The 25,026-nt window shown below is 39.2% G+C and overlaps 1 protein-coding gene across 4 annotated transcripts in view; it reads right to left on the bottom strand.

The window, feature by feature from the left end:
* The window catches only part of MCTP1 (multiple C2 and transmembrane domain containing 1), a 1,184,139-nt gene that overhangs the window by 113,221 nt on the left and 1,045,892 nt on the right, over positions 1–25,026 (bottom strand). For all 4 annotated transcript variants that reach the window (XM_073624522.1, XM_073624521.1, XM_073624523.1 and 1 more), the window contains one exon: positions 20,119–20,172. In XM_073624522.1, coding sequence (XP_073480623.1) covers positions 20,119–20,172 — 54 coding nt within the window. The remainder of the gene's footprint in view (positions 1–20,118; positions 20,173–25,026) is intronic.

The following is a 25,026-nucleotide window of genomic DNA, read 5'->3' on the forward strand; positions in this document are numbered from 1 at the left end:
GTTTTCTCTTAGTTCCCCTGTGAAGTCCACCTAATTCAACCACCTGTGATGGTGTGGTAATGAAGCTGCACTGCTCCTGAATTCAGAGCAAAGTTACTACTCAGTTGGATGAAAAAAAGTTGCAAGGTGTGTGGTTATCTGCATTCTCACTGTTCATTCACAATTCTGTAACGTGTTAATCAGAACCTTCCCATGCCTAGTCTGCTCTTCTTCCTCCCCTGAACCACACTAGTACACATGCCCTCAACATGGGAGGAGACCCACTGGCCTCCATGTTGATGTGTACAAGAGTCTTATCCCCTATTTCTGGCAGAAATGGGGTCTGCACAGGGGAAGGTTTTAAAGTAAGGGGACCCCCAGATATCTGCCCCACCACAGAAATGAGTAACAATGCTCAGATGACACAGACATGATAATCCATGCACTGGCAGCTGAATGTCAACAAACTGGTTGATGATGCTGGCTGATGTCATTTACCAAATATAGTTACATAGTTACTTAGTAAGTCAGGTTGAAAAAAGACACACGTCCATCTATTTCAACCATAAAAATAAATAAATAAATAAAAAATAATATCAAACAATTTCATATACCCAATCCTACACCCACAGTGGATCCAGAGGAAGACGAAAAACCCCAGCAAAGCATGATCCAATTTGCTACAGCAGGGGAAAAAAATCCTTCCTGACCCCCAAGAGGCAATCGGACGTTCCCTGGATCAACTTTACCTATAAATGTTAGTACCCAGTTATATTGTGTGCATTTAGGAAAGAATCCAGGCCTTTCTTAAAGCAATCTACTGAGCTGGCCAGAACCACCTCTGGGGGAAGTCTATTCCACATTTTCACAGCTCTGTGAAGAAACCTTTCCGTATTTTTAGATAAAAACTCTTTTCCTCTAGGCATAAGGAGTGCCCCCTTGTCCTCTGTGTTGACTGTAAAGTGAATAACTCAACACCAAGTTCACTATATGGACCCCTTATATATTTGTACATGTTGATCATATCCCCCCTTAATCTCGTCTTCTCAAGAGAGAATACATTTAGTTCCTCTAATCTTTCCTCATAGCTGAGCTCCCCCATGCCTCTTATCAGTTTGGTTGCCCTTCTCTGCACTTTCTCCAGTTCCCCAATATCCTTTTTGAGAACTGGTGCCCAAAGCTGAACTGCATATTCCAGATGAGGTCTTACTAATGATTTGTAGATGAGCAAAATGATATCTCTCTCTCTCTCTCTCTCGTACATACCTCTCTTAATGCAAGAAAGGACTTTGCTTGCTTTGGAAACCGCAGCTTGGAATTGCATGTTATTATTAAGCTTATGATCTACCAAAACTCCTAGGTCCTTCTCCACTACAGATTCCCCCAGTTTTGCTCCCCCTAGTACGTATGATGCATGCATATTCTTGGCCCCCAAGTGCATAACTTTACATTTTTATCAACATATAACCTCATCTGCCACATTTTCGCTCAATTAGACAGTGCATTGAGGTCAGCTTGTAAATTGGAGACATCCTGTAAGGACGTTATTCCACTACATAGTTTGGTGTCATTTATAAGGAGATTAAAAAGTAAGGGTCCCAACACTGAACCTTGGGGTACACCACTGATAACCTTAGACCATTCAGAGTAAGAATCATTAACCACTACTCTATGAATTCTGTATTTTAGCCAGTTTTCTATCCATTTACAAACTGATATTTCCAAGCCTGTAGATTTTACCCTACACATTAGCCATGTGTGGGGAACTGTGTCAAACACTTTTGAAAAATCCAAGTATACCACGTCCACAGCCACCCCTCTGTCCAAGGTTTTACTTACCTCTTCATAAAAAGAAATCAGATTTGTTTGACAACTTCTGTCTTTCATGAACCCATGCTGTCTGTTGCTTAAAATATTTTTTTCCAGCAAGAACTCATCTATGTGGTCTGTTATTAAACTCTTTAGTATCTTCCTGACTATAGAAGTTAAACTAACAGGTCTATAGTTACTTGGTAAAGACTTTGTTCCCTTTTGAAATATAGGCACCACATTGGCCCTATGCCAATCCAGTGGTACCATTATTTTCATTAATGAGTCCCTAAAAATTAGAAACAAAACAAAAAGAGGACCCTAGAAAAGGGACACTTGTTAGAAACAATGGCTTTGAAATGACAGAGCTCAAAATCTTTTAGGATCCGTGGGTGGATGCCATCTAGTCCAGGTGCTTTATCAACCTTTAGTCTGTCTAAATATTTCTGGACCATATCACTTTTGAGCCATTGTGGATCATTTGGGGCTGTGTCAATACCACCCCCATTATGGACTTGAGCTCCCCCATGCTCCTTTGTATACACAGAGCTGAAAAATGTATTTAATAAATTTGCCTTTTCTTTATCCCCAGTCACCCACTCTAGATTATTTTGTAAAGGGCCTACATTCTCAGACCTGACCTTTTTACTATTAATATATTTGAAGAATTTTTGGGGGTTTGTCCTACTATCTTTTGCAATCTGACGTTCGTTTTGAATTTTTGCGTCCTTGATTTCCTTTTTACATATTCTGTTATATTTTTTGTAACATTTAAACGACAATAGTGTTCCTTCATCTTTATATTTTTTTAAAAGCTCTTTTCTTATTGTTTATAGCTTTTTTAACTTTGGCCGTGAGCCACATAGGTTTTATTTTTAGCCTTTTAAACTTATTGCCCATGGGAATATACTTTCACAAACAGTCTTTTTGAAGAATTCCCATTTCTATTCTGTGTCCATTGATGTCAATATTCCTTCCCAGTCTAAGTCCTGGAGAGCAGCCCTCATCCTTAGAAAATTTGCTCTCTTAAAGTTAAGTGTTTTTATCTTTCTCGTACATGTTTTTTGCTTACAGTTAACATCAAATGAAATCATGTTATGGTCACTGCTACCCAGGTGTTCCTTTATATGAACATTAGTAATAAGCTCTGCATGGTTTGAGATTACCAGGTCCAACAGAGCATCATTCCTAGTTGGGGCCTCAATAAACTGGACCATAAAATTGTCCTGTAATATGTTTATACATTTTTGCTCTTTAACCACTTAAGGACCGAGCCTCTTTTTGAGATGTGTTGTCTACAAGTTAAAAACAGGGTTTTTTTTGCTAGAAAATTACATAGAACCCCCAAACATTATACATTTTTTTCGAACACCCTAGAGAATAAAATGGCGGTTGTTGCAATATTTTCTGTCACACCGTATTTGCGCAGCGGTCTTACAAGTGCACTTTTTTTGGAAACAATACACTTTTTTGAATTAAAGATACGACAACAGTAAAGTTAGCCCAATTTTTTTTTATATTGTGAAAGATAATGTTACACTGACTAAATTGATACCCAACATGCATGTTTCAAAATTGAGCCCGCTCATGGAATGGCGACAAACATTTACCCTTAAAAATCTTTATAGGCGACGTTTAAAAAATTCTACAGGTTGCATGTTTTAAGTTACAGAGGTGGTCTAGGGCTAGAATTATTGCTCTCACTCTACCGATCACGGCAATACCTCACATGTGTGGTTTGAACACCGTTTTAATAGGTGGGCGCTTCTCTCGTATGCGTTCGCTTCTGCACGCGAGCTCGGCGGGTCGGGGCGCGTTTAAAAAAACATTTTTTTCTTACTTATTTTACCTTTTATTTTTTATTTTTACACTGTTTTTTTTAAAAAAATGTGTCACTTTTATCCCTATTACAAGGAATGTAAACATCCCTTGTAATAGAAAAAAAGCATGACAGGACCTCTTAAATATGAGATCTGGCCTTTAAGAGCTATGGGCGGAAGTGACATTTTGACGTCGCTTCCACCCTGCAATGTTTTGGACAAGGGTGCGGGCCATATTCCCCTCACTCGTCTCCATACCCAGCAAGGGTGAAGATCCGATCGCCTCCGCCACTGCTTACGGCTCTGGTAAGCAGTGGAGGGCACCGGAGCACGGCGAGAGGGGGGCCCTCTCCCGCCACCAATAAAAGTGACATTACGGCGAATCCCCTGCAGAGACCACTCTTATCGGAAAGCGGACCGCCGGCCGAAGAAGAGGATACCGGGGTTATGGCAGCTAGCTGCTGCCATAACAACGATATCCCTCTTCAAAATAAGGATGTATATTGGCGTGCGGCGGTCCGGAAGTTGGTAACTGATCCAGCAGTGCCACTACTCCAGTCATGAACACATTTGGTCAATGACATCACCCAGGATATCCGCTAGTTTGTTTACTTTGTGAAACCAGTTGGCAGGCCATAAACTCATTACTTTAGTGGAGATAGTGATACTGCAGCAGCGGTTTGTGCAGGCAAACAGACCAAATCTGGCTGTTTGGTTTATTCATTTAGCAATACTCAAACAGCTAGAGTTTGGATCTAATTCTTTGTTCACCCTAACCTGAAGCTCATCCCTAGCCTCAATCTTGTAATGATATTCTTTGAATCAGATGGGGTGTGTGTGCTGAGTCCTGAGCACGCCAACATGCCCCAAAGAAAGAAGAAAGGTTTACTAAAAAATCATGATATGCCCTTGGGCACATTTTGCTATCATACATCTCTTTCCCTAAACTCGGTTTCTATCATCTATTCCCAGCTCAACTGTTTATCCAAAAATACTGATCATGCTTATATTTCCAAATGTAAGGGTGAATTCCAGTGCGCCAAAACTGAGAAAGACTTGTCCACAATCACTTTATGCTCTATAAACATAACTTTGGCCAGATCAGCATGTAAGGTTGTTACCTGATGGTACATGGTTCCATTATCATTGGCACACCTCCATTCTTCACTTACCAATATGTGTTTTAGTGGTTATAATTCAGTGGGAGATATGTTGTACATCTGGCAGACCTGTCCTTTGCTGAGCAGATTTCAGACAAAAGTGCTTAAACCAAAACTTCACTCTTTTAATCAACTGACTACTTTTAACCCTTATGCGGCTAGCATTAGTAAAAGGATAAGAAAGTATATCATATTTACTTGTCTTTTCCTTTCCACGTTTCTTCAGTTACTTCCTGTTTTCAGGCCTAGGCAATGAATCCCAGAAGTTTTCAAGAAGGGAGGGGGAGGGATTTTCTCAGCTAAGAACACCGTTCTGCATGCATGTCTGAGCTAAAGGCAGAATCATCTGCCCTTACTTAAGATGGCCATGGCCAGAAATTCTAGGGGATGTTTTTCACAGTAATTTATTAGCAAAATAAAGCAGACATGGATGGACGAGTTTGCTTTGAATACTAAAAATGAATTAAATATTGTTTTTAGTTTGTGGTACTCAGATGCATTTTAATTTTGCTTTAAATGCCTACAAATTATATTTAGTGGTCCCTTTCCAAGAGATCTTTGGATTATGCTTCTTCTTTGCATCGCAAACCCCTTTTTCACTAAGCCTTAAATCTGCCACTTATATACTACAAACTATTGCAAGAGCTTGGCAGAAATAATTCACACAATTTCTCAATCTTCCTCTACAAACACTTGCATTGTCCACGAATGTCCATTATGGACATGGAATATAATCCAAATTATGGATCTTACAAACTGTTTGGAAATTTACTGACATTTGGCAACCCTGCTCCCCCTCTTTTTTCCCTTTTTTTCTTTTAATTCTGACCTTTTACATACTTGTTCACTGCATCCTGGGCTTACAAACATTCTAAGTCAAATAATACCATGAACAAGAAAGTGGCCCTGTATTTACCATCCTTACCATGTCAATAAATGATTATCCAGTGTATGATAGTATAACTCTTTATAACTATATTAATATTATTTGAAAATGTTCAATACAAACCAATTGAAAGTGAAAAATCAAAATGATGTTTTGATGCTCAGAATGGTGGGTGCATTTTGTAGGATAAAATATTACCATTGCTATAACAGGTAAATAACATTTGTAAGTGATCTCCCTGAAATTCATAAATGCAACCTTCAGTATTTGTGTTCTTAAGTCTAATGATAGCAAGTAGAACTATAGTGGCAGAAATAGATGTAGAATAAAAGCACTTGGAAATTGCAGATGCTCTCCATGTGAAAGTATAAGGTCAAATATCTGACACCTTTAAGACTTTGGAAAAGCTAAAAAAAAATAATAATTGTTTCTGTCTTAGAAAATCTTCCTACAAAATTTGAATCTCATTTGATTCTGCCTCCAGTAATCTATCAACCAAACAGTTATTAAACATTCACACTGAGTTTTGTATTAAATAGAAAAAATATATATAGATTTGTTAGTTGGTAGAATCAAAGTTTCAATATTAGGCAACAGGGTGCTAAATATATCCTCTTTCATCATTTGCCTTTGGAATGGTCTGTTCTTGCCTCAGGTGCATATTGCATTAATGAATTGAGAAGCCCATTTTTCATCTTAAGTATGCATTACTATTTTGGCATCATTGCATCTTATGAGAATTTTCTGGGTCATTGGTTGTGCCATGCTTCCCAAAGGTTATGGCATGCTTTTTCCTCCATTACTAAGCATTTAAGAACTCTGGTTTTCAACAGTGCTTGGAAAATAATGGAACTTTAGTGGCTGGTTTATTTAATCTGTAAACAGTTTTCTATTTAATTATTGCCTATTTTAAATGTGATATGTAAAAAGACTGCAGTGAGACAGAAGGATAAGAACAAAGTTAAAATAAATAAAACAATTAAAATTTACTATAACAGATCAATTTACTCTTATGTGTCAATCTGTACAAATTGTGTTGAATTCTAGTGATTACATTATTTAAAATGCACGGCCATGATCATAAATAGACAAGCAATCTTGTGTAGCACTGGTCTGTGGCACTTTTAAAATACATGAGCAACACAACCCAGGCATTAACATCACCACTGCAGCTTGGCTCTCTTCCTTGACTATTTGATTGACAGCTTTGGCCCAGAGAGAGGAGAAGACAAACCCAATTGACTAAATCAGTGGTCCTGGAGAACTAAGCCCCAACCCACATAAACCAGATAAAGCTAGCGGTGTGTGTGCATGGGGTTAGGGGGGGAGTGAACAGGTAATTTTTGCAGGAGACAGTGTGGTCTGTGGGTTCTGGTAGAGACTATACACTAAGAAAAGGCAATCAGAAACCCAGAGCTAAGGAGAGAGCAGAGAAGGGGAAGATACAGACTACAAATAGGAGACAGGAACTCATAAGGTCCCCAGGGAGATCTTCAAGAGCAGAGGGAAAAAAGCTGCTCATTTAAGGCAGTTTTATGTTGAAACTTATTGTATAGTCTGACCTGTGTATATCTTTGAAGTGTATGTTTAAAGAAAATCAGTGCATGTCTCCATTAGGGATAAGCCGAGCACCCCAAATAGAGAGAGAGTATCACCGCTCCAGGTAAACACTGATTATAAAGTCTATGCTAAACGCAGAGTATATATACAGTATCTCACAAAAGTGAGTACACCCCTCACATTTTTGTAAATATTTTATTATATATTTTCATGTGACAACACTGAAGAAATTACACTTTGCTACAATGTAAAGTAGTGAGTGTACAGCCTGTATAACAGTGTAAATTTGCTGACCTCTCAAAATAATTAATTAATGTCTAAACCGCTGGCAACAAAAGTGAATACACCCATAAGTGAAAATGTCCATATTGGGCCCAAAGTGTCAATATTTTTTGTGCCCACCATTATTTTCCAGCACTGCCTTAACCCTCCTGGGCATGTTCAACTGAGCTTCACAGGTTGCCACTGGAGTTCTCTTCCACTCCTGCATGATGACATCATGGAGCTGGTGGAAGTTAGAGACCTAAATAGGGTTTAGGTCTGGAGACCTGCTTAGCCAGTCCATCACCTTTACCCTCAGCTTCTTTAGCAAGGCAGTGGTCAGAGGTCCACCCCAAACACAGAGGTGGTTTGGGGTCATCATCATGTTGGAATACTGCCCTGCGGCCCTGTCTTCGAAGGGAGGGGATCATGCTCTGCTACAGTATGTAACAGTACACGTTGGCATTCATGGTTCCCTCAATGAACTGTAGATCCCCAGTGTCGGCAGCACTCATGCAGCCCAGACCATGACACTCCCATCACCATGCTTGACTGTAGGCAAGACACACTTGTATTTGTACTCCTCACCTGGTTGCTGCCCCACACGCTTAAAACCATCTGAACCAAATACGTTTATCTTGGTCTCATCAGACCACAGGACATGGTTCCAGTAATCCATGTCCTTAGTCTGCTTGTCTTCAGCAAACTGTGGGCTTTCTTGTGCATTATCTTTAGATAACCCCCCTTCTGGGATGGCAGCCATGCAGATCAATTTGATGCAGTATGTGGCCTATGGTCTGGACACTGACAGGCTGACCCCCCCACCCCTCCAACCTCTGCAGCAATGCTTGCAGCACTCATACTTCTATACTTCTATTTCCCAAAGATAACCTCTGGATGAGACGCTGCGCACGTACACTCAACTTCTTTGGTCGACCATGGTGAGGCCTGTTCTGAGTGGAACTTGTCCTGTTAAACCGCTGTATGGTCTTGTCCGCTGTGCTGCAGCTCATTTTCAGGGTCTTGGTAATCTTATTATAGTCTAGGCCATCTTTATGTATAGCAACAATTCTTTTTTTAGATCCTCAGAAAGTTCTTTGCCATGAGGTGCCATGTTGAACTTCCAGTGACCAGTATGAGAGAGTGAGAACACCAAATTTAACACACCTGCTCCCCATTCTAACCTGAGACCTTGTAACACTAACGAGTCACATGACACCTGGGAGGGAAAATGGCTATTTAGACCCAATTTGATTTCAGCAAATTTACACTGTTATACAAGCTGTACACTCACTACTTTACATTGTAGCAAAGTGTCATTTCTTTAGTGTTGTCACATGAAAAGATATAATAAAATATTTACAAAAATGTGAGGGGTGTACTCACAAAAGAAATGACACTTTGCTACAATGTAAAGTAGTGAGTGTACAGCTTGTACAACTTGTATAACAGTGTAAATTTGCTGAAATCAACTTGGGTCCAAATAGCCATTTTCCCTCCCAGGTGTCATGTGACTCGTTAGTGTTACAAGGTCTCAGGTCTCACAAAAATGTGAGGGGTGTACTCACAAAAGTGAGTACACTTATATATATATATTAGGCTGACTATATATATATATATATATATATATATATATATATATATATATATATATATATATATATATATATATTATATATAGCCTTATATAGTGTGGGGGCGTGGACTTAGTTCCCCTGAGCCATGATTAGCCAAAAGCACCCTGCAGGTCAGGTGCATGCTTTGGCCAATCATCATACAGCAATGCACTGCGATCTCGCAGTGTATTATGGGGTGTTCCGTGGCACTCGAATTTCCTGCAAACACCCCATATGTTTGGTTCATTTTAGAACGAACGAACACCCTATGCTCATCCCTAGTCTCCATTATATGCACATTTCCCCATGTTTTTGTATCTATAAAAGTGTGGAAAATGCAGAAAATGCATGTTGATCCTGACAGAAATCAAGTGAGCTCCTAACTTCCTGTGGTGAGCTGACAATGCTGTCTCTGCCATACTGAAATGCCAGACAGTGTTTTCAGCCCTGCCTGGGTTCTTTCCTGCCAAAATACAGAACGTTTCTCCCATATGTTATGTAGATGAACAGAGGAGGAAGTGTTCTGTAGTACATCAGGAGAGAACTTGGCAGGGCTAACAATACTGCTTGGACTTTCAGTGCAGCAGAGACAGTATAGAAAGTTAGGAGTGCTATAGGTTTCTGCCAGGATCAATAGGATTTTCAGAGTATTTTCAGTGTTTTTATAGAGACAAAACACAGGGAAATGTGCATGATTTTTTTAATCATATGCAGAAATGTACTGCATATGTTAAAAAAAGAAGAAAATAAACTAAAATGAAGGGCTCCACTTAATAATAATACAGAGTGGATAAAACATCATTTTAAAAATGTTAACTTTCCCCAACAGGGTATAGGGAAGATTGGTTCTGATGGTCAGCTTGCTTTTAAATGCTATGACTGAGGCAATATTATTTGCAAAGGGCAATTGAACTACTATACTGAGATATTTAAACTTGTTGATGAGTTATACAAGGCAGCTAGTGGGAAGGTCAAGATCAGAATTCAAATCCATCTAAAAAAATGTTTGACTTGACTTGCCAGTTTACCTTAAAGCTGGAGTAAACAAAACTTCCTTTACTACACCCAGAATCCTCAGCTTGTCAAGTATATGACAGATATATCAATATATCATCTGTGTACAAAAACAATCTCTTTTCTAGTGGCCCACATAGACACCTGATAATAATTGGGTACATGTAATTAGTGCTGCTAGCCAGGCGAATAGGAGTGGAGACTGGGGGCATCCCTGTCTTGTGCCCCTCTGCACAGGGAATAGGCATGAGATACTGTTGTTGACTCTGATTCAGGCTGTTGGCTGGTTGTATAGAATTTGTACCCAGGATATAAATAAAACCCAAACCTCTGCAGGGTCATCTTGGGCCATTCATGAGAATCAAAGGCATTGTGAGTATACAAAGCAAGGACAGCCTTGGGGGGTAGAATAGGGGGCTAAGATTTGAAGATTAGCGAAGAGTCTACAAATGTTAAATGTTTGTGGATCTCGCTGGGATAGACCCAGCTTTGTCCAATAGAGCTGACCAAATTCATCCTTGCGTTGGCTTTGGAGTCCTGAAGTCAGAGAATCGCTAAGCACATTTGCAAAGCACATTTCTATACTTTATACATGTGCATTTATTTTTAAAGCAGCAGTATAGCTCTGGTAAGGTTATAGCACTGTTTTATAAATAGACCCCAAGTCTGAAAACCAGGAATTAAATGATATGATATTATATGCCATTGAATTTACTTATATGTGAAATGCAGGTGTCAATAATAAAACTTGAGTTTTTTTTAACAGTGTCTTCCAAATTTGTGAGACAGAATACAGAATCCAAATTCAGTATACATTTCCTAATCCCACTTGAAAGTTAAAGTGTTACTAAACCCAGGACCCTGCATTCACTATATCTGGTCTCCCACAGTACACAGAACACGGAAATGCAATTATTTTAGTAAATTTAAACTGCTAAATATCTGTTCTCATCAGCAGTATATAGCAGTCTTATGACTTCTGTCAGTGTCTGGTTAAAGCTTGTAGGAGGAGTTTTCATTCTACTCTGACTGCCATATGAGGCTGCATGACCCCTGACCCTCTGTTTGGAGAGTGCTGATTGGCCCTGTGCGAATCACATGCACCCTCCCAAGAAAAAAAAAAACTTTCTAGCAATACACACCGAACTGAGCATGTGCAGAGTGACTCCAAATGCTCTGTCAGGAGATGGATTGGGGACAGTGGAAGAAGGGGAGGATCAGAGAAGACAGGGTCAAACAGCCTTTTTACACAATGCGGAGGGTTAACCCCTTAGGATCCACAGTGAGTATAACAAGCATGCTTTACTGAATATGCAGACTGATTTTACTGTTGTGTGTTTAGTAACAGTTTAATTTGCTTCCCTGTTAGGCCCCTTTCACACGTGCGGACCGTTCAGATCCGCCTGTCAGTTTTTTAAGGCGGATCTGAACGGGTGCTCCATGCACCTCTATGGAGCGTCGGATGTCAGCGGTGACATGTCCGCGGACATCTGATCCGCTCTGCAAAATCCAGACGGATGCAAACCCTAATTTCCATCCGTCTGGCAGATTGGATGAAAACGGACAGGCGGTCCGTAATCATCGGATCCCCCATAGGGGATAGCGGAGCTCTGACAGGTCCGGCCCTGCACAGAGTGCAGAGGCAGACTTGTCATCCGCCGGCTCAGCGGGGATCAACGGAGCGATTCCCGCTGAGCAAGCGGAGGAGTAAAAACGGATCTGCATGTGTGAAAGGGGCCTTAGAATGTTTCAATGAAGATGGCATCAGATGGCATTGCTGATTTACTTGCTTGGCTGTCTTTGGTATCTCTGAAGAAAGCAAAGTAAGAGTGAAGACAGAACTCTTGATCTGCGTGGCTATTCCTTCTCAGTAATTCCGTTTGTACTGAAGCCAATGAATAAGAGTGACAGCCAAGAAACAATGGATCAGAGTGACAGCCAAGAAACAAGCATTTTCAGATGGGGAGGTTAGCCATGACATCCTATATATTTCCTCAATACAATTTGCCTTAAAGGAAAGAAATTCAGGTATTACCAGAGCCTCCTTCTAATAATGCTAGTCGCCTGGCTATCGCTGACTTTATTACTTTACAAACCTAGAACAAGTATGCAGTAATTGAGATCATACTCTCTGATCTACACACTTATCCCAGATCAGTGGCTTAAAGTACTGAAGACTCAGCATGAGAACTAGACAACTATGTTCAGAGGGAGGGGACAACAATGGCAGTCTACAGATTTCTCTCACTACAGGTTTTCTATAAAGAGGAACTAGAGCCTAAACTAAAACCTTTCTACAACTTCTAAAGAAAAAATGAATTTTAGCTTCCAGAACAATTTGTCAGTTAGGTCCAATCTGCATTAATATTACTGGAAGTCAATGAAGTCATTTTGTATCAATTCCACTGCATTGTTGTGATGACCACAGGAAGGAAAACTTTTATTGGCATGTGACAGCAGAGTGTTTTTGTTCCTGATTCAGATCCCAAACCTTTAGCATCAGAGGAGAACTGGCTGCACATGTCCAATCTTCTAATATTTTTCACAGAGGAATGACTATTACCCCAAGGAAAATCCCATAAACAATAGCTGATTTATTCAGTAAGATCTTGTTAACTGTTATTGTGGTATTAGCAGATTGTAAATGCTTCACACTTCTACTGCTTTCCTAACTCCTTGTATTTGGTGACTGTTGAATTGTATGACAGCTTCTTTAAATATAAAGATTAATCAATCTTTCCTATGACATAAATCCATATTATGTCTGTCAAAAATCCTCAACACGGACAACTGGCAATAGGAAAACCACACTTAAAATGTCTGTCTGTGCGTGGACTGATAAACAAAAAATATTTTAAAATAGCTAAAAGACATTTTTAAAGATTTTAAGCCTGCCTAAATGAGACACACAGGAAAAGAAATGCTTTCGGTACTTTAAATCTATGAAATAGTCTTTTTCAGAAGTTTAATTGTAACGTCTCATCTTTTGAAGGTTCTTCCAGCAGCAGCAGAGATTTGGGGTATTGTAAAAAGGCAGACACTTCCAGACCTTTATCACTGCGCTCTTGTGTGCAGCAAAGCAGACCTGCTAGCACAACCCATTGCTTTTGTGGTACAAGGTCACTCTAATTTCCTCCCTCTGGTTTTCATATTCCCACAAGGACGACTAATGCAAGTGCTATCATATCCTGACACAATGAATTGTGGAAACAGGCTTGTATTTCTTTCTTACTCCCTCTGCTTTCTTTTTTTTCCCCTAACAATGGCCAGTACAGCACGTGAGCCAAACTTTAACTCCTTAAGAGCCACATACATTTCAGATATGGAAAGGGTCAGGGTATTTTTCACGCTGAAGTAAGGAACCTGTGTTTGCAGCAAAAATCTATTGCAGAGTATCGAAGAATTTTACTTAAACTGCCCTGCACTTGATTAAAGTTATGGCCAGTGTCAAGGTAAAGCAGGCCATCCACACAAAGATGGGGTCGCCTAGCCTGACCTAGGCTCAGCCTGAGTAGATTAATACTGTACAAGCTTATCAGAAAATCAGTAAAGTTGGTTATGTGACCCTTTCCAGATGGTTTGAAAGAAAAAAGTAACCTTCTAGCATAACTACATTGACCAGTGAAAAAAGTGTACAATTGGATTTTTCATACTGCCTAAACAAAGTTCAGAGCTCATAATGATCATGAGGGAATATGCCAGGACTCAACTGCCCATGGGAGTTTGACAAGGTACATCACCTTTACAACAAAATAAATTAAAAATGTATTAACAATTTATTGATATACAAATAGTAAAAAAATCTTGTTACATACATAAGAGATTTGTTAAAACACATACAGCTGATTTAGTGTATTCAAAATACTCTACATAAATGATGTCAACTAATTGGGTGGTATTGATAATAAATATTAAATAAATCATTTTACAGCTAAATTGCTTTTTTTGTTTTTGACAAGAAATGGCTTTTTAAAGGAGAGAGATAATACTTTAGCGTCAGTTATATTTGAGTTGTTTTTGTTTAAGCTTATAAGTATTGAAACTGTTGTTCTACATATTGTATGCTACGTACAACATACAGTGCCTTGAAAAAGTATTCACACCCCATGACATTTTTCACATTTTGTCATGTTACAACCAAAAACATAAATGTATTTTATTGAGATTTTATGTGATAGACCAACACAAAGTGGCAAATAATTGTGAAGTGGAAGGAAAATGAAAAATAGTTTTCATTTTTTTTTTTTACAAATAAATATGTGAAAAGTGTGGAGTGCATTTGTATTCAGCCCCCCTGAGTCAATACTTTGTAGAACCACCTTTCGTTTTAATTACAGCTGCAAGTCTTTTTGGGTATGTCTCTACCAGCTTTGCACATCTAGAGAGTGAAATTTTTGCCCATTCTTCTTTGCAAAATAGTTCAAGCTCTGTCAGATTGGATGGAGAGCGTCTGTGAACAGCACTTTTCAAGTCTTGCCACAGATTCTTAATTGGATTTAGGTCTGGACTTTGACTGGGCCATTCTAACACATGGATATGATTTGATCTAAACCATTCCATTCATCCAGGGTTGTTGTCCTTTGGAAGGTGAACCTCCACCCTATCTCAAGTCTTTTGCAGACTCTAACAGGTTCCTTCTAAGATTGTCCTGTATTTGGCTCCATCCATCTTCCCATCAACTCTGACCAGCTTCCCTATCCATGCTGAGGAAAAGCATCCCCACAACATAATGCTGCCACCACCATGTTTCAATGTTTCATAGTGAGAATGGTGTGTTCAGGGTGATGTGCAGTGTTAGTTTTCCGCAACACATAGCTTTTTTGCTTTTAGGCCAAAAAGTTAAATTTTGGTCTTATCTGACCAGAGCACCTTCTTCCATGTGTTTGCTGTGTCCCCCACATGGCTTCTCGCAAACTGCAAACAGGACTTCTTAAGGCTTTCTTTCAACAATTGCTTTCTTTTTGCTACTCTTCCATAAAGGCCAGATTTGTGGCGTGCACAACTAATAGTTGTCCTGTGTACAGATTCTCCCATGTGAGCTGTGGATCTCTGCAGTTCCTCCAGAGTTACCATGAGTAACCTCTTGGCTGCTTCTCTGATTAATGCTCTCCTTGCCCGGCCTGTCAGTTTAGGTGGACGGCCATGTCTTGGTAGGTTTGCAGGTGTGCCATACTCTTTCCATTTTCTGATGATGGAATGAACAGTACTGCATGAGATGTTCAAAGCTTGGGATTTTTTTCATAACCTAACCCTGCTTTAAACTTCTCCACAACTTTATCCTGCACCTGTCTGGTGTGTTCCTTGGCATCTTCATAATGCTGAGGGCTTCACAGAACAGTTGTATTTATACTGAGATTACATTACACACAGGTGGACTCTATTTACTACTTAGGTGACTTCTGAAAGCAATTGGTTCCACTAGATTTTAGTTAGGGGTATCAGAGTAAAGGGGGCTGAATACAAATGCACACCACACTTTTTAGGTATTTATTTGTAAAGAATTTTGAAAAACATTTATCATTTTCCTTCCACTTCACAATTATGTGCCACTTTATGTTGCTCTATCACTTAAAATCCCAATAAAATTCCTTTTATGTTTTTGGTAGTAACATGACAACATGTGGAAAATTTCAAGGGGTATGAATACTTTTTCAAGGCACTGTATATATACAATCAATGTTTCAGAAATACACGTTTAATAGATGACAAAGAATTGAAAGCTGAAAATATCAGACTGTGCTATCTAATAAGGAATGAGCCACCCCTTTGAACTCACTCAGATTGAGCTGCTGAATCTTGTAAACAATATGTTTCTTTCAGCAAAGCTGAAATGTAAAGTAGACCAGTGGTTCTCAAGCACTTTAAACTCTTTCTGTCAGAGCAGAGAAGAAACTATGACCATGCAGAAGTACATGTTATCTTGCACTCCTGCCAAGCCCTGAAATGAGGGCAAAGGAAAGCAGGGCAATGCAGATCTTGGGGACATATATCAACTGGAAGTGCTGCTGATGCCTGCCTGTACAAACCCAAGCCCGTGACAATGCCTCAGCTGGAGGATTGTCTGACAGCTGACAGCTTTGGAGATGGAGGGGGGGTACAGATAGCTTGTTGACCAGCACAGAACTGCTCCTCAAATACACAAAAGCCTCTTGTTGCCTCCAGGTCCAACCGAGCTACAGTGCACAGGTAGGTTATCAGGGAAACATAAAATCTACTGCTGGGATATTGTGTGTGTTCAGCTCTGAGGGGTGTTCAGGTAGGGGTATGCACTCGCTTTCACATTCTCCTCCTGAAATCCTGAAAACTTTTCTCTTTAGTCTGGCAGACTCAGTGTTGCCACAGTAATCACTCTTGATTGATTCCCAGTTTTATTGAGATTGATTCCCAATTTGGAATTGCTTGTTTCAAGTTTGTATCCGTTCTGATTGGTTTGCATTCACAGCAGTCCAAATACTGACACTGTGCGAAAATTCCTACTACAGAAAATTGAAAATAGGCAGAGAACTAGAGTTGTTACTAATATAAACCAATGAGATTTCACTGTTTATTTTGGGAACAAGAATTTTGGTTGCTATGGGATGCAACCTCAATAATGTGATTTTTTTTATATATAGCTTCCTTTGATAAAAACAAAAGTTAAAGATTTAAAGTGTTTCTACAGTGGATATAAAAAGTCTACACACCCCTGTTAAAATGTCAGGTTGCTGTGTTGTAAAAAAATGAGACAAAGATAAACCATTTCAGAACTTTTTCCACCTTTAATGTGATCTATAAACTGTAAAACTCAATTGAAAAACAAACTGAAATCTTTTAGGGGGGAGGAGGGAGTAAAAATAAGAAACTAAAATAATGTGGTTGCAGAATTAAGCAACCACATTCAAACTCATGTTAAATAGGAGTCAGTTCACACGTGCCTACATGTAAAGTGCCTCTGATTAACCCCAAATAAATTTTGGCTGTTCTAGTAGGTCTTTCCTGACATTTTCTTAGTCGCATTCTACAGCAAAAGCCATGGTCCGCAGAGAGCTTCCAAAGCATCAGAGGGATCTCATTGTTAAAAGGTATCAGTCAGGAGAAGGGTACAAAATAATTTCCAAGGCATTAGATATACCATGGAACACAGTGAAGACAGTCATCATCAAGTGTAGAAAATATGGCACAACAGTGACATTACCAAGAACTGGACATCCCTCTAACATTGATGAAAAGACAAGAAGAAAACTGTTCAGGGAGGTTGCCAAGAGGCCTACAGCAACATTAAAGGAGCTGCAGGAATATATGGCAAGTATTGGTTGTTTTTTACATGTCACAACAATCCATCACAACAATCTCCCGTATTCTTCATATTTCTGGGCTATGGGGTAGAGTGGCAAGATGGAAGCCTTTTCTTACAAAGAAAAACATTTTTGCAAAAACACATCTGAAGTCTCCCAAAAGCATGTGGGAAAATGTGTTATGGTCTGATGAAACTAAGATTGAACTTTTTGGCCATAATTCCAAAATATATGTTTGGCGCAAAAACAACACTGCACATCACCAAAAGAATACCCACAGTGAAGCATGGTGGTGGCAGCATCATGCTTTGGGGCTGTTTTTCTGCAGATGGAACAGGGGCCTTAGTCAAGGTAGAGGGAATTATGAACAGTTCCAAATACCAGTCAATATTTGCACAAAACCTTCAGGCTTCTGCTAGAAAGCTGCACATGAAGAGGAACTTATTCTTTCAGCATGACAACGACCCAAAGCAAACATCCAATTCAACAAAGGATTGGCTTCACCAGAAGAAGATTCAAGTTTTGGAATGGCCCAGCCAGAGCCCAGACCTGAATCAGATTGAGAAATCTATGGGGTGCTCTGAAGAGGACTGTCCACAGGAGATGCCCTCGCAATCTGACAGATTTGGAGTATTGTTGCAAAGAAGATGGACTGTGCTGATAGACTCATACCCAAAAAGACTGAGTGCTGTAATAAAATCAAAAGGTGCTTCAACAAAGTATTAGTTTAAGGGAGTGCACACTTATGCAACTATAATATTTTATATTTTTATTTTTACTTCCCTTCACCTAAAAGATTTCAGTTTGTTGTTCAACTTGAACATTTTATAGGTCACATTAAAGGAGGAAAAAGTTCTGAAATTATTTATCTTTGTCTCATTTTTTTTACATAACAGTAACCTGACATTTTAACAGGGGTGTGTAGACTTTTTATATCCACAGTATAGCTAAATCTTTTTTTTTTCCTTGGATATGGCAGGGAAGGCTTAAAATGGGGATTGCGATCTACAGTCCATTGGGGCTATGTTCCGACATGGACGGTATAGTTAGAATTTACCAGGCCCTGGTCTCACTAAGGTCAAGAACTGTTGAATTAGATGAAACTAAGATTAAAATTCCACAAAATACTACATAATATTCTAATGCAATACTTAACTTTTACAAAATATTTTTTGAAAGTATACAAATTACAGATATGAGCAAAACCACTATATTAACGTGTGTCTGTCCTTAGTCAGGGGGTACATCAGTTAATAGCAACAACTCACAAAAACATTAAAGGAACCAGATCCAATGCCAATTACCCCAGGGATTTTTCCAGTGGGGTTTGAAGACCACCTGATTGGCTTTTATAGGCAACTAAAACACTTTTACTTTCCTATGTTTTTTTCAGTCAGCTCCAGTGTAAAACTCAACAAGCAAAGTTCACTATGCCGCTCCTACACAATAACTAGATACATCAGAGTGGATAATGATGCATGAAAACAATGCCTGTGCCATTACAACACAGTCAGATAACACAATTAGCATCATCTGTCTGTGTTTAAACACTGATCATATATGAACTAGCAGGATGGCATGCAGCAGATCAGTGTTGCATGAAAAGGCCTTTATTATTTAGGATGCTTGATAAGGCATTAGTAAAACTAATACAATATACAATATAATACAAAAGCTGAATATCTTAAACAAAGCAATTAAGTCAAGTAGTTAATTATTACAAGCAGGTGTGGGGGTGAAGCAGGCTGCTGATATAAGCAGGTACTTTACCCTACTGCTGTGGCTTATCCAGTTGCAATTGTGACAATACCTATGCCCCACAAATACTCATTCATGATGAAAGTTGGCTTTTCTTGGACCACAAAGTTGGAGACAAAACTGACACATAACCTCAGAAGACCAATTTTTGATGCAGTTGCACCACTAATGGAGCCTTATTAAGGGAGAATCTACTATAACCAGTTAGCCTAGTTAAAAAAAAAGGATTTTTGTCCATCAAGGTCAAGCAAAAAAACTGTTGGGCAGAAAAAAACGGGGGGGGGGGGATGCACCTTTCATGAAAGGATAAATCTTCCTCTGACCAAACCAGATCAGCCAATCAGGCTGAATGTTATTTTTCTTTAATTCTTTTAATTGGACTGGGTATTTCTAGAGAACAGTAAACATTTTGTCCCCAGTAATCATTTTTCTAGTTCAGCTGTCAATGGAATGTAATTGTTGTGCACACGTGCTAAATACTGAGTGTTCATTTTTAAAAAGTGGAATCAATTTTTTAAAAAATGTAGGTTTATTATATTATCAAGTCAAACATTATATTGAATGTAACTAAGTATAATTTTCTGTGTGATGTAATTTCTACTTATGTTTGTAAGAATTATCCTTGTATGCCTGGCCACTACAAAATAAATTTTTCCTCGCAAAAGACTAATTTGTGTTTTTACAGTAGGTCATATTTTTGTCCTTCAAAACAGTTGTCAGTAGCTTATCATGAGAAGAACTATCAGACTGAGACAAGCCGAATCATATTTGTTCTCAGCAGAAAAAAATGACCCAGCTGTGGGCACAAATGGTTTTTATAGCTTTCCGATCCCTTTTTTGCAACATACAGCACCATTTTATGAATGATAAACAGGCTGTCCAATGTTCTTTGCTGCCACATTTCAAGTCTTTTTCCCTCTGTCTGGATCAGGCTTGCTTCCTGATAACCTTAGATACCCATGTGTACTGAAGGATAATTACCTTGTCATCTTTGTCATCCTCCTCCTCCTCGTCCTCTAACATGTCTTGCATTACCTGCGGGCACAGAAAAGAACAGCACATTACTATTATTGTATACCTCAGCAGGTTATATATCCTGTTTCAAAACACTTTGACTAACGAAACTTTATTAAAACTTATAACAGAATAAGTGAACAAACATTAATAGAAGAAACTGATCTACAGCAACAAATCGGGGTGCATAGTATTTTTAATATGTGATTTTCTCTGTATTTTTACTACTGCTATACAGTACCTTTCAGTCATTCCAGGCACAAAAGCAGCTACAGATTGTCTCTCTTTAGCACTTTCTATAGTTTTTCTATAGTTTTAAAAAAATGCATAATTTTTAATATGCTATAAGGTGATAGAACTCTGTCCATATCCTCCATTGTGCTCCTTGTTGTTACCACGTTACATGAGGTAACAGAAGTGGCTGTTTCGACTGGCATTATGCAATCATGGTTCCCTGTTGTCACCATCAGGATTGCCATGCAACCATAATTACAGTGCATACTTGTAGATAAGAGGTGGCTGCAAAGAGGCTGTAAGAAATCAGAAGTATGGTAAGAGGTGAATTTGCAATTGATTTTACACAAGGTGCTTTATATACTTAAAGGAGTAGTACAACCAAAGCTTGTTTGGCTGTACTTCTCTTGTGGATCACAGGACTGCAGTTCGTTCTGCACTCCTGTGACCCGTTTTCAGCAGACAGCAGGCTGAAGCCCGCTGTCGGCTGACGTCACAGAGCCGGTCCAGGCTGTGGAAAGATTGCCTCAATATGGTCAGGATCCACCCACAACCCTGGACAGACACCTGTATCAGCCTCTTAGTGAGACACTGAGAGGCTGAGCCAGCTGCTCCCGCCCCTCCATAACTCAGTGCTCTAATGAGCATGGGGGGAGGGGATATGGCAAAGCAGACAGCGGTGACTTACAGTCCCCAGCTCTCTGCTCAGGGAGCTGTGAGAACTGAGCTATTGGCAGTGTTTGATCGCTCATTTCTCAGTCTTACATTCGGCAGGGGACATCGGGCTGATGCTGCATCCACCTAGGTAAGATGATTCAATGAAAAAAAATATATATATCATACTTCTCTTTTAATGTCACAGTTAAGGCTTACTTCTTCCTTAATCAAAAAATTGTGTAAGAAGAAAATCTTTTTTTTTAATTTTCCTTTCACATGCTTGTGTATTTAAAGTGAACATAGCTTCAACTTATTGTCTAAGCTAAGTGAACACTAAAGTGTATGAATACCCAAACCTTACTGTCTGTGTCCCTGTTAGGAAGACTCTCCCTATCTATTTGTCCTGGTGACCATTATAAGTGACACAGAAATTGACAAAAAATCCTGTTCTGGTGACAACTGCCTAAGGGGTTTGTTCACACCAGCAGCTACATTGCCCAATGCAGTCCCAACACATGAACAATGCAATTTAACTTATGTTCTATGCTGTGTTTGTGCTGGTTGAAAAAAAAGAAGAGAATATGTTCTATTTTTGTGCAACAGAACACATTCTGATGTGCTGTAATGGATCACAAGGCTCTGCAGTGCATAAAATTACACAGAAGTTAAAAAAAGGGAAAAAAATAAGCGCGGTCTAATCCGTTATAGCAACACACGGTGGCGTACATTTACAATGCACACCAGTGTACATGAGTCCTAAGAGGGGAATTAGGCTCACTTTTTCTAGATTTCTTCTGACTTCCTGTTACATCTCCGGGACAGGAAGCAAAAGTAAATCTCCCTACAGGTCACAAGAAAGCAAAAAATAAACTAATAGTATAGTAGTAGCTAAAATAATCAGAGAGATTAGTAGCCGATAGATAGATAGATAGATAGATAGATAGATAGATAGATAGATAGATAGATAGATAGATAGATAGATAGATAGATAGATTTTATGTGTTGTACATGGTGTTGGCATTTTTTGTAAAGATAAATGTCTATGAAAATGTTATTGTCACTGCATTTTTTTTATATCCACGATAAAACTTCAACAAACTCTGAGAAATACATAGTTTCTCAGAATTAAATTGAAAAGAAAAAGCAATTTGAAAAAATGGATCCTGTGAATGTAAGCCTAGCTTCTGACAACACTTTTCTCACAAAATTGCAGTAATTGCTAAAGCCACAAAAGTTGGATAAATTTGTCCCCATTTATTTTGTCCATTTTGATTTGTTCCATCCAGATGCCTTTAATAGGCTACTATTCTTGACACCAGCTTTCAGAGCACGCTGAGAAGCTGGCACAGTCTTCAGAGCCCTTTCAAATTCTCATCCAGAGAGCTTTGTGAGTCCTGACCTGCAGGATAAATGCACTGGTTCACCTCTGTATGATAGAGGTGTTTATCAAGGATACATGCCGTACATTAAAATGTTGTCTGCCTCCTGTCCATCTTAACTGAGGTGCTAAGGTCATTCAAATCACCCTGCAAGACCTTTAGGGATAAAAAACGAGCAGGATTCTATGAAGGTAGCAAATTATATGTCAGCCTGAGATAATCTTGCAGTTTGAAAACATAGAAAAGAGAAGAACATGAAGTTTATTTTTTGTCAGGGAATGTGGTGCTTTTTTTATAAATGTTTTCATTTATCACGAAAATATGAAGCAATAGGTCAGCGAGGGGATAAAATGACTCTTAAGCAGCAAAATTATTGAGTCTTCTGTCAGGTTTCCAAAAGTTACGAAACAGATTGGTTCAAAATAGCATGGGGCACAGTGGGTGTGGCAATGTTAATCTAAAGTGGTTGTATACCCCCGATTTTAACTTTTACCTATAGGTAAGCCTAGAATAAGGCTTACCTATAGGTAATGGAAATATGGAAATATCTCCTACATACGTGCCATTTAGGAGATATTTACCTTGTAGTGCGCCGATTATGTCATCGGCGCATGCGCTGTAAAGAAGCGGACCTCTGTGCCATTTCTTCCCATACGTGTGCCATGACTGGCTGCTCCGGCACTCATGCACGGGAGTAACGTCATGCGGCTCCGGCCAGTCACACAGCTGGAGTCCGCGGCCCCGGAAGGAAGAGGGGCGAAGATGGATGCTTCTTGCAGCACGGGCAGCGCGGGCTTCGTTTGCAGGTAAGTGCCATATAACGGGCTAGTATGCGATGCATACTAGCCCATTATACTTTTACTTTGCAGTGTTTGCAAGAAACAAAAGAGGAACTAAAACCCATCAGGGTTTACTACCTATTTAAGATTAAAATTTATCCCAATTATTATGTGCTCTTTTAGGGGATTTTATGTGAAAAGAGAGAGAAACACACATCTTTGCTGGACAGTCATGATATTGAAGCAAGTTTTACAATGTGAAACGAACATGTCCCCTGCTACCACATATCTATAAATCTGCAGTGGCAGATGTATGTAGCAAAATGGCCAATGGTTCATAAGATGACCCATACAATCCACAGCCATGCCTCCACCACTACCCTTTAATCAACTGCCACTATCGTGCCTACAAAGGTATTTACTAGTTTACCTAGAGATGAAGGTTATAATACTGTAATTATGTATTGTGTAAGTGTTTGCCCTAATGTGAAAAGATAATCATCTGTTATTACATCTCCCTGTGCTGCTGACTCTTTTGGGGAGCTTTTAGCATGCATCTTTTTGACCACAATTGGGACATCATTTTGAAGTAGGCCCACGCGGTGATTCATTCTATGTGATGCTGCTGTTGCTACTCCCAGTAATACAAGGTTGTGCTACCACGTTAATACCACAATCATGCTTTGCATTACACATGCTGAAACTTGACAGAGCTTCTGCAGTTTGATTATTGGGTCACTGGTGAGCTTGTTCTGATCAATATGGACTGCTGGTGTTTACCTACTAGCATAAGTAATTGCAATTATTAATTTAGTGACTTACATGCATTTATCATCAGGGGCTGATGATATTTCTGTATGATTATGGATATGGACATGTAGAACAGATATACTAGGATCCAAAAGGCTGCACATCCGAAGACATCATCCAATTTATTGATTATGTATAAAATTCCATGTACATCAAAAAATAGACACTGAGCATGAAGTAAGATCAACGTATTTTGCTCTGGTAGCCTTTTTTCATAACTCTAACACAAAACACTAAGTACAAAAACATAGAATGGTACTTTTTGTAGGCACTTAGAACAATTGAAAATCAATAGCACCCCTAAAGATCAGAGCATTTGTCTGTGTGTCAGGAACAAGCGCGATTTTGTGTGCGTTTGTGACACACAGTAACATGAGTCATGCCTTGGACAGGAGTGCCTCAAGACGGAAAATTATTTTATTAAGGGTGCCCCAACCGGAACAAGGTTGAGAAACACTGCACAAAGACAACACACGTGCATTGCAACATGCTTCAAACCATCTTAGTGCGTTTAGCCAAAATATTGGGGTTGATTTACTAAAACTGGAGAGTGCAAAATCTGGTGCAGGTGTGCTTGGTAACCAATCAGCTTTTAACTTCAGCTTGTTCAATTAGGCATTGACAAAAAAAACCCGGAAAAGCTGATGGGTTTCTGTGCAGAGCTACACCAAATTTTGGACTCTGTATTTTTTAGTGAATCAACCCCAATGTGATATGTCTGATAATTGGTACATGGCATAATGGGTGTTAACAAATGTGCATTAATACAGTAAGCTATAATGAACAGGGCCCTCTGATTTCTCCTTTATTAAATTGTATTATAACTACTGTATGCCCTCTTTTTTTAAAGTGCTGCACAAGCTGTTGGCACTATATAGATCCTGTATAATAATAATAACACACCACACAAATGTAAATTGGCCCTTATGAAAATGGGTAAAAGTCATGTTAACATATATGGGCGGTATATAGTGGTAATCAAGACTTTGACACTATGAAGCATGAAATATGTGTGG

This window comes from Aquarana catesbeiana, linkage group LG01 (assembly GCF_042186555.1).
Source record: "Aquarana catesbeiana isolate 2022-GZ linkage group LG01, ASM4218655v1, whole genome shotgun sequence".
Classification (NCBI taxonomy): Eukaryota; Metazoa; Chordata; class Amphibia; order Anura; family Ranidae; genus Aquarana; species Aquarana catesbeiana.